This window comes from Tupaia chinensis, unplaced genomic scaffold (assembly GCF_000334495.1).
Source record: "Tupaia chinensis unplaced genomic scaffold, TupChi_1.0 Scaffold000477_1, whole genome shotgun sequence".
In the NCBI taxonomy this organism is placed as follows: Eukaryota; Metazoa; Chordata; class Mammalia; order Scandentia; family Tupaiidae; genus Tupaia; species Tupaia belangeri.
In genome coordinates, this window is record NW_006159986.1 from 3411347 (window position 1) to 3422183 (window position 10837).

General features: G+C 50.5%; 1 protein-coding gene across 2 annotated transcripts in view; it reads left to right on the forward strand.

The window, feature by feature from the left end:
* ODAD4 (outer dynein arm docking complex subunit 4) overlaps positions 1 to 9015 on the forward strand; it is a 28155-nt gene extending 19140 nt beyond the window's left edge. The window contains exons 10-12 of one of the 2 annotated variants that reach the window (XM_006155997.2): positions 2561 to 2661; positions 5505 to 5589; positions 8343 to 9015. In XM_006155997.2, coding sequence (XP_006156059.1) covers positions 2561 to 2661; positions 5505 to 5589; positions 8343 to 8857 — 701 coding nt within the window. In that variant the 3' untranslated portion in view covers positions 8858 to 9015. The remainder of the gene's footprint in view (positions 1 to 2560; positions 2662 to 5504; positions 5590 to 8342) is intronic. The other variant, XM_006155998.3, reaches the window with a different exon arrangement.
* The last annotated feature ends 1822 nt before the right edge of the window (positions 9016 to 10837 follow it).

Sequence of the window (10837 nt, forward strand, 5' to 3'; positions counted from 1 at the left end):
TTTAAGCAGAAACTTTCAGGATGAGAAGGCAACATTTCTTTTTTTTTTTTTTGGAAAGGTTTTTGCTATAGGGCGCTCACCAGAAAGACAGAGAGAGACAGAGAGATAGAAAGCGTGAAATCACCCCCCGGGGGGATGGCCACGCTGTAATCCCTTTTCCTCCATTCTCCTCTAGGGATCTTGGGCACGCATGTACATGCACCCGGCGTGAGTTTAAGCCACCGGGTCTGGGACTTGAACCGCGGTTGACTACATGGGAGTTCAGTGACATAGCCATTATGTAAACTGCTGGTTCTGAGAAGGCAACATTTATTCTAAGAGCTGAGGGCAGAGCTTTCCAGCCAAAAGAACAGCATTCAGGGAGGTAAGAAGGAGTTTGGTTTCTTTAAGAAGCTGAAGATTAGCAGGAGCCAGAGCAGATGTAGGACGGAGGAGGATCAGAGGCCAGATCTTCAGGGCCCTGTGGGCCTAGTTATGAGTCTTAGATTCTTTCCGAAAAGCATTGAGAAAACCACTGAGCTTTAAGCTGGGGAAGACATGATCCCTGTGGCTTTTTTCTTTTCTTTTCTTTTTTCTAAGACTTATTTATTTGAGGGGGCTGGCAGGTGGTTCAGGATGCTGGACTCCTGCATGGCCTACCATGGTTCAAGTCCTGGACCTGGAGGCTTCCTTTCTCATGTTCCTTCTCTTTCACTCTGTCCCTCTTTGGTCAAATTAAAAGAAATAAATAAAGTTAAATAAAATCATTCTTAAAAAAAAAAAAAAAAAAGAATGATTGATTTGGGGACCAGCAGATGGCATAATGCTTATGTCACTGGACTCTCACATAGTGTACCACAATTTGAGTTCCGGACCTGGAGGTTTAAAACTCACACTGGGTGCATGTGCATGCATGCCCAAGATTCCAAGAGAAGAATGGAGAAAGGATGGGGGCATGGTCATCCCTCTTGGGGGTGATTTCTTGCTTTCTCTCTCTCTCTCTCTTTTTTTTTTTTTGGAGAGGTTTTCGCTATAGGGCGTGTGCGCTTGCCAGACAGACAGAGAGAGACAGAGACAGAAAGCGAGAAATCACCCCCCAGAGGGGATGGTCACATTGCAATCCCTTCTCCTCCATTCTCCTCTTGGGATCTTGGGCACGCACGCACATGCTCCCGGCGTGAGTTTTAAGCCACCAGGTCTGGGACGCAAACCGTGGTCGACTACGTGGGAGTCCAGCGACATAGCCATTACGCTAACTGCTGGTTCCCTTTCTCTCTCTCTCGGAAGTGCATGTGCTCTATAGCAAAAATCTCTCTAAAAAAAAAGAATTATTTAATTTTACTTATTATCATTATTATTTTTAAATTAGAAAACATTACTTTTTTTTATTACTATTATTTTTAAAGAATTATTTTATTTAACTTTTTTATTTACTTTTTAATTTTGACCAGAGTGAGAGAGAGAGAGAGAGAGAGAAAGGGAGAAAGCAAGCCTTCAGGTCCAGGACTTGAATCACGGTCAGCCATGTGGGAGCCGAGGACCCTAACCACCATACCATCTGCCAGCCCCCACTATGGCCTTTCCTGGAACTCTTAGGAGAGCATTCCAACAAGCTGAAGGAGTTGAGTTCTCAGGGTTGAATTGTCTCGAGTCCACCCTTGAGGACTCCATAGGCCCTGAGGGCCCTTGGAGAACCAGACCACTCCCCGTCAGTCTGTTTCCCTGCTGTGGGGTTGCAAAACTCAGCTGCAGCTGCTGGGAGGCAATGGTGGGTTCTAGAGGCAGCAGAGCCTAGCGGGCAGAACACCTTCTGGCTCAGGGAACTGGCACGTCCTGCGCTGTTTCCGTTCATCCTTTGTAAGTCACAGTGATCACAGGAGCTTCCCAAAGCTTGTGCTGAGAACCGAGTACACGTCTGCATAAGCATCAGAGCGGGATCTGGCATGCGCTGAGCACGCAGCCACTAGTAATTTCTCCCCCACCCCTCCTCTATCAACTCACCATAAATATCTTTAACTTTAGATTTTATATTCAATTATAAGTGAATAGTCCAGGGCAGCAGGTGGCATGGTGATTGAGGTGCTGGACTCCCACATCGGCTGACCATGGTTTGAGTAATTGGACCTGGCAGCCTGAAAATCACAACAGAAGCCTGTGCATATGTGCCCAAAATCCTAAAAGGAGAGGAATTGTGAATGGCCATCCCCCTGGGGGGTGATTTCTCACTTTCTCTCTCTCTGTATCTCTCTCTCTATTCTCTGGCAAGCGCATGCACCCTGTGACAAAAAGAAAAAAAAAAAAAAAAAAGGAAGTAAGAATAGTTCCTGGGCCAGCTGGTGGTGTGATACGTGTGGCCAGCCTACACGGCCAAGTGCGTGGTCACACAGTCCCGGCCTGGGCTCCTACCCCAGGTCCTTCCTTCACTGACACCTGGGCTCGGGTCCAGGTTCTGGGCTCACAGTTGGCGCATGGGCCTGGGGCTGCTCCAGCTCACAGGGACCTAACTGGGTGGACCAGGGGCTCCGTCGTGCCACACAACTTGGCGGTCGGCTGCGCTGAGCCGTCTCCCCTCACCCCCTAGTGAAGCTGAGAGACTTCGAGTCCGCTGTGAACAACTTCGAGAAGGCCCTGGAGAGAGCGAAGATCGTGCACAACAACGAGGCGCAGCAGGCCATCATCAGTGTGAGTGCCCCGCAGGGCCCCGGACCAGTGGGCCACGCTGGCCTTCCTGCCGCCAGTCACAGCTGTTCCCACGCCGGCTTCCGGGGGTGGGGGGGTGGGGGCTCAGATGTCTGCTGTTGCCATCGGTTTGTGGTTTGTGTAGCCACCCAAAGCACTTAGGTTTTTCTTTTTTTTTGCTACAGTGTGGGCTCACCAGAGAAACAGAAAGACAGACAAGGGAAGTGAGAAGGTATCCGCCAGGGAGATGGCCAGGCCCACAGTCTCTTCTCTGTTCTCTCAGGATTTGGGGCATGCGAACACCTGTGCCTGGTGTGTTTTCTTTCAAGACACCAGGTCTGGGACTGGAACCTCACAGTCAGCCATGTGGGATCCAGCCACCTTAACCAGCGTGCCAGTGACTGGCCCAACACATAGCTTTATTTGAAGCAAGAGAAAAACGAACACACGTTTTCAAAACATGTTCACCTCTGCTCTGTACTGTGCATGATCATCCTTTCCTAACGTATTCTCCTTTTTATTATTATTTTATTTAATTTAAAGCTGATTGGGACCTAAACTGATTCTAGGACTTGGAATTTGAAAAATATTACCTCCAGGACCAGCAGGTGATGTAGTGTCTGGGGCACTGAACTCTCACGTGGCCCACCGTGGCTTGAATCCTGGACCTGGTGGTTTGCTTTCTCGCTTTCCCTCTCTCTCTGTCTCTCTCTGGTGAGTACCTGTGCCCTATAGCAAATAAAACTAACTAACTAAATAAATCTTAAAAAAGAAAATCACTAAGCCAGCAGGTGGCTTGGTGGTGATGGGCACTAGACTCCCACATGGCCAACCATGGTGGCTTGCTCTCTCAGTCCCAGACCTGGTGGCTTGCTTTCTCACTCTCACTTTTGCTGTTTCTTTCTCTCTCACTCTGTCCCTCTCTGGTCAAATTTAAATAAATAAATATAAATAAAATAATTTTTTTCTTTTTGGAGAGATTTTTGCTATAGGGCGCGTGCGCTCACCAGAAAGACAGAGACAGAGAGACAGAAAGCGAGAAATCACCACCCGAGGGGATGGCCACACCACAATCCCTTCTCCTCCATTTTCCTCTTGGGATCTTGGGCACGCACGCGCATGTGCCTGGCGTCAGTTTAAGCCACCGGTCCAGGACTCAAACCGCGGTCGACTACATGGGAGTCCAGCGACATAGCCATTATACCAACTGCTGGTTCTAATAAAACGATTTTCTAAAAATCACCTTATTAAAAAGAAAAAGAAACAGGGAATGGCAGGTGGTGTGGTGGTTAAGGTGCTGGACTCCCACATGCCCAACCACAGTTCCAATCTTGGACCTGGTGGCTTGCTCTCTCCCTTTCTCTCATCAAATTAAATATAATAAATAAATAAATAAATATTTTAAAGAAAGAAAGAAATTACTTCCTCCAGGATACAAGAAATGCAATGGGTCTTCAAAAAGTTCATGGGAGGGAACCAGCAGTTAGCGTAATGGCTATGTCGCTGGACTCCCACGTAGTCGACCGCGGTTCGTGTCCCAGACCTGGTGGCTTAAAACTCACGCCAGGCACGTGTGTGTGCGTGCCCAAGATCCCGAGAGGAGAATGGAGGAGAAGGGATTGCGGTGTGACCATCCCCCCTGGGGGGCGATTTCTCGCTTTCTGTCTCTATGTCTCTCTCTGTCTGTCTGTCTGGCGAGCGCACGCGCCCTACAGTGAAAATCTCTCCAAAAAAAAAAAAGAAAAAAAAAAGTTCATGGGAAATATGTATTGTTAAAAAATTGTGGATTTCAAAATTTTTGTGCACCAAAATAAACTTGTACCTTAATTCCATTTCCCACCAACTTGTTGAAGTCTCCGACACAGTGCGATTTCCTCATTCTTTTGCTTGAAACCTTCGCTAGTCCCTAGGTGTCTGTGGTGGAACATTCCTGGCTTTTTCCTGCAGGGCTTGGGAAGGCCTTTGTCAGCCTCTTCACTGTGGGCCCCCTTTCTTCCTGCTGGTCAGTCGCCCCACTTCACCTTGTATTCCAGCTCCAGCCAGAAGCTTCCCTGGAACCGGCTTTCTTTCTTTCTTTTTTTTTTTTTTTGGGGAGAGGTTTTCGCTAGAGGGCAAGTGCGTGCGCTCACCAAAGAGAGAAAGCAAGAAATCACCTCCCAGGGGCCGCAATCCCTTCTCCTCCATTCTCCTCTCAGGATCTTGGGCACACATGCACACACGCCCGGCGTGAGTTTAAGCCGCTGGGTCCAGGACTTGAACCACAGTCGACTACATGGGAGTCCAGCGACATAGCCATTACGCTAACTGCTGGTCCCGGAACTGGCTTTCTTAAGCCTCTAGCTTACACTGCTCTCTCTGTCTGGAAAGTTCTAGCCCCCTCCCTGTCGCCTGTAATATTCAGGTTTCAGCTTAGATGCCTCCTCTTCCAAGTCGCCCCTCTGAACCCTTAGTGTGGGTGAGCCCATCCCTTCAAGCTGTGTCTGGGTCCCCCCTCTTGGCTGGCTGCCTTGCTGAGAGCTTCGGGCTTGGATTGTTTTCTATATTCACTAAAACCAAGAGCAGCTTTAGATAAAAAAGTAGGAACAAGTAGACAGGACTCCCAAAAACATGCCAAAGCCCAGGAGGAGTGAACTGTGACCGACTCGTGGCCGCGTGTCCCTCACACCACTTAGTGTGGGTAACCGAGCCATGGCAATAAATTAACCTCAGGACGAGAGACCTCCGAGTGGCTGGATTCCAGGAGAGGGCTGCCTGCTGGGGTGGAGCCGGGGCGGGGAGGGGAAGAGGCATAGGCACCAAACAGGGCTCATGTGAAGAGGGCTCACAGCTCTCCCCACCATCCGCAGGCCCTAGACGACGCCAACAAGGGCATCATCGAGGAACTGAAGAAAACGAACTACAGGGAGGTCCTCAAAGAAAAGAAAGAGGAAGGTGAGTTCCCAGAACCCCAAAGGAGGCCACTCCAGCATTCTCTGCTCTCTCTCTCCCGGCAGCCCTGCCTGCACCTTCCTGCAGCTCCCCAGTCTGGGCTGGTGCCGCCCACTGGGCTTCCTGACAGCCATGCCACCTGTAGCCTCCGCCTCACCTCTGACCATGGAACCCCGGCTGTCTGTCCTGACAATCTGCTCTTCATTGCTTCAATTAATTCATCAAGTATTTGTTGAACACTTGTCATGTACCAAAAAGGTGTTAGGTGCTGGGAGACAGCAGCCCGGGTGGCATGGCAGACCCAGAAGCAGGAGGAGCCCACAGCCCAGTGAGGTGCCACAGGGGCGGAAGCGCATTGCCATGAGAACGCAAGGACACAGGCCTTCTCTGGGGAGGTAGGGAAGGCTTCATAGAAGAGGCATCATCTGCCTCTGCTCCAAAAGTCACTCAGGAGTTTCCAGGTGAGAGGTGCGAAAGGGCACACATTTCCTGCGAAGTCACAGAGGCAGAATGACAGTCACTACGCTGTGTGGCCCTCACAGCATGCCAGGCACTGGGGTAAGCACCAAATGGGAAAATGTCTCCTTCTGTCCACTCCCCCCCAGGAGGTAGGTGCTGTTTGGGGGGGAAAAGGGAGGCCAAGGAAGGTGAGTGCAGGGGTCACAGGCTTGGGAGGGCTGGAGCCCAGAAGGTCTGCCCCGGGGCCAGCCATGGGTAGACCAGGTGCTGGGGCAGAGGGGGAGCTGGGCTGCAGAGGCAACTCCATACTCTGTACTCCCTCCAACTGGCTGGTCTAGCCTCAACACATTCTTTCTCCCAAGGCCTCCAGGGAGTAAAGAGGCCTTTGATCCCTTGCCTACAGGCTCTCATGGCAGGAAGGAAGAAGGAAGGGGAAGCAGAAGGTGGCTGAGAACCCAAGCCCCACAGAGTCAGCAAGGAAGGGCCTAGGAAGCTAGGGTGATGAGCGTGGTAGCTGGGTTCCATTCGGCGCTTCCCACTCAAGCATTTTCTAAGGCTTTGTGTGCACCAACTCCTTTGAACCTTTCAAAAATGCTATGAAAGAAACAGTGGAACCAACAGGTGGCATGGTGGTTAAGGCACTGGACTCCCGCGTGGTTGACCATAGTTTGAGTCCCGGACCTGGAGGCTTGAAAATCACACTGAGAGTGTGTTTGTGCACGCATGCCCAAAATCCCAGGAGGGGAATGGAGGAGAAGGGATTGTGGCATGACCATTCCCCCTTGGGGGTGATTTCTCACTTTTCCTTCCACTATCTCTGGCAAGTACATGTGCCCTATAGCAACAACTTTAAAAAAAGAAACACTCCTTTGATTTTGCAGATGAGAGCACCAGGTGGAGGAGTTGAGGTTGAGGTCTTGGCCATCTGGGTCCAGAACCGTGTTCACCATGGTTCCATACTGCTGCTGGTGACCTCTGCTGTTTGCTCTGTGGTCTTCACTTCCACCACATCGCAGTGAAGGGGAGCTAGGGGGTGAGAATCCAGGACAGAGCCCCTGCACAGATTCCGGGCTGTGGTCCGCCAGGCTCAAAGGCTGAAGCTCCAGCCAGGCATGGCAAGATTTTGAGCACCTGAGCAGCCTGTTGTCTGCCCTATGCTGGCTGGATCTCCTCAAAGATGGGCACTATCTCTGCTCCCACATTTCTTGGAGCTGCTCTAAGAAGCTCCAGGAACAGAAGAGCAGCCTCCTTCCACTCTGCAGGCCATGTGCAGGGAAAAGCGTCCTCCCCAAACCTCGAAGGCCCTGTGGCCGCTGGCTGCTGCCGGACGCGCTCCGTTTAGAACAGCAGGGGGCAGCATTGCGTTTGTCTTCACCTCCAGCTGGGAGGCGGCTTCTAGGAAAAGAAAGTGAGGACTCAGGAGGGAACTGGTGGCTCTTCTCCATATCTTAAAATACCACGGGCACGTGTCCTTTGGTTGTAAAATAGCCCTCAGCTGAACTTCCTGCTCGTATTTGTACAGGGAACCTCCCAACAAATAGTGAGTGTGCTCCCCAGGGACAGAGAAAGGGGCAGAATGAGGGTGCTGTCATTCCCCAGCACCTATGCCACCATTTTTCTTTTTCTTTCTTTCTCTCTTTCTTTCTTTCTTTCTTTCTTTCTTTCTTTCTTTCTTTCTTTCTTTCTTTCTTTCTTTCTTTCTTTCTTTCTTTTTCTTTCCTTTGTTCTTTCTTTTTAAGAATTAGTTAATTTTACTTATTTATTTATTCATTTATTTACTTGCAGTTGTCTATGTGGGCGTCCGGTGCCTCAACCACCATGACACGTGCCAGGCCCCACTGCCATTTCTTTTTTTCTTTTTTTTGGAGAGGTTTTTGCTACAGGTCACGTACGCTCACCAGAAAGACAGAGAAAGAGAGACAGAAAGCGAGAAATCACCTCCGGGGGGATGGCCACGCTGCAATCCCTTCTCCTCCATTATCCTCTCGGGGTCTTGGGCACGCACGCACAGGTGCCTGGCATGAGTTTAAGCCACCGGGTCCGGGACTTGAACCACGGTCAACTACATGGGAGTCCAGTGACATAGCATTACACTAACTGCTGGTCCCCCCACTGCCATTTCTTATACAAAAAAGGATGTTCTGGGGCCAGACTGTCCTGTTCAAATTTGATTTACTTGCAGTGCCACTGCTGTGAGAGTTCTCTCCCATCCGTGGTGGCTGAGTGGCATGATCTACACAGCACCGGCTCAGCAATGAACAAACGCATCTTCTCTCGTTTATCTCGTTTGCTCAAAGGGGATGCTGCACTGAATGAAGAGAAGAAGATGGTAAAGGAGAAGGAAACAAGAAGGGAGAGAGACGAGCCTGAGAAGGTGATGAAGCAGTGGGAGAGAGAGCACACGGAGAGTGAGAAAGAGACAGAGGACGAGGACGACCAGGGCGCCGAGGGGGCATCCAGGGATGCTCTGGGGGACATGGCGAAGAAACGGCAGAGAGCGGAAGCAGTGAGAACCAGGAGGGACTTGGGAGGAGCTGCTGAGAGCCGGTCCTCAGAACTGGGTGCAAGATCAGGAGGGACGGGCAGGCCTTTTCCAGACGTGGGCAGACGAGAATCGAGGGAGATTTACAGGAGGCCTTCAGGACAGTTAGACCAGGAACTCGCGGCAGAACTGAGCAGAAAGGAGTCGGGATTAGAGAGGGCACGGTCAGAAGCAGAAAGAGAAGAGTCAGAGCCAGGACGCGTAGACTTGGGAGAAGGAGAAGTGAAAAAGCCAGAAGATGCTTCCGAGGTGGAAAACCAGTATGAATGAAGTTGTATTCATCACTGGGCATTAGGATTTGGAAGCTGGTGTCACAGGGACCGTGATACCTCAGCGACACTGGGTTTTCAAACAGATGTGCCTTTAATAGAAAAATGGGGCATTGGTCTCACAGGTCACCTCTGCCTCTTGTGTCACTGTTTTCCTATTAAATATATGTCTTTCACTCTTACAAACCCTGAGTTGGTCATCCTGCCTCCTCACCCCCACCCAATCGCAGAAGAGCATGGAAGAAATGAGAAAGGTGCTGGGGCCAGCCAGCAGGTCATGTGGATGGTGGAGGCTTTGGATCCCACAGGGCTGATGGTATAGTTCAAGTCCCAACCCGGCAGCTTGAAAAATCATGCCAGGGGTGTGTGTGTGTGCCCAAAACCCCAAGAGGAGAATAGAGGAGAAGGGGCTGTAGTTTAGGCATCCCTCTTGGGGAATGATTTCTCACTTTCCCTTTCTCTATTTTCTCTGTTTCTTTCTGGAGATCACATGCCTTATAGCAGGAAAAAAAAAAAGAGAGAGAGAGAGAAAGGTGCTAAGGGTTCCAGGAGGGTGAAGAAATGTGAACTTCAGGGAAACTGGACAGTTGAAAGGGAGGAGGAAAGCCAGGCCTGGGAGCAGGGCATCTGCAGAGCTGCTGCCCAGAGGCTCATTCCCCGAGTACCTGCCAGAGCAGGGCACCAGGAGGCTTCGTGGAAGGAACAGTGGAGGAACAGTGGGGAAGGTCAACTTGTAAACCCCAAAACCTTGAAAGCAGAATGAAGTCAAAGCTGGCACTGGTAAGGGGTCATTGTGCTCTGGGAGCCCAGGGGAAGAAAGATGGCTTCTGCCAGAGAACAGGGGAGGGGCTTGGGAGTCAGGCAGCAGAATCCACTTCTGCCACCTCCGAGGGGCCAGTGAAGCCGGGCTTTCCAAGTTTGGGTCCCTCCTCTGTACACACAATACCTAACGTGGGATGCTGTGAGGATTATGAGTGTTTAGCCCAGCACTCGGTACAGAGAAAACTTGAAAATCCAGAGTCTGAGCTGCTGGGTTTAGGATGAGTGAGGATTTCGTACTTTATTCATCTGCCCCATTGGCCATTGCCAACCAGGTTCATCGCTCCAATTCCTGGACGGAAAAGTCGGGGATCTGGCTGCCTTTTAGGCTAGATAGGCGTGAGATGAGGGTGAAGCGAGTGAGGAATTTCAGATACAAAACTTACCATCAGAAGATACACTTTTCCCCTCAGATTTTTGCTATAGGGTGCATGGGCTTGTCTTGTGGGAGAGACAGCGAAAGAGAGAAAGCAAGAAATTACCCCCGGGGGACCAGCAGTTAGCGTAATGGCTATGTTGCTGGACTCCCACGTAGTCGACCACGGTTCACGTCCCGGACCCGATGGCTTAAAACTCACACTGGGCGCGTGTGCGTGCGTGCCCAAGATCCCAAGAGGAGAATGGAGAAGGGACTGCGCGGTGTGGCCATCCCCCCTGGGGGGTGATTTCTCGCTTTCTGTCTCTCTGTCTCTCTCTCTCGCTCTCTGTCTGGCGAGCGCATGCGCCCTATAGCAAAAACATCTAAAAAAGAAAAAAAAAATTACCCCCGGGGAGGACGGCCATGCCACCATCCCGTCTCGGGATGTGGGGCATGCACTAGTCGTGAGTTTTAAGCCCTGGGTCCAGGACTTGAACTGTAGTCGACTACATGGGAGTTCAGCGACATAACCATTATGCCATCTGCTGGTCCTAAGATACAAACATTTTAATGCAATAATATTGTAAAAATAAACAAAAATGGATAAAGTTCAGATGAATAAAACATCAAAATTTTTATAAAAAGGAAGGATCCAATCTTGACCTTGGCACGAGGGTGCCTCACTCGGTTCCCCCTAATCAGGGAACGGTGACGTGTCCCTATTTCAAGAGTTAAACATTACCAGGTGTGAAAAAGAGGCAGGCTGCTTCCGGAGCCGCCGTGGGCTTCGTGTGCACAGGTGTG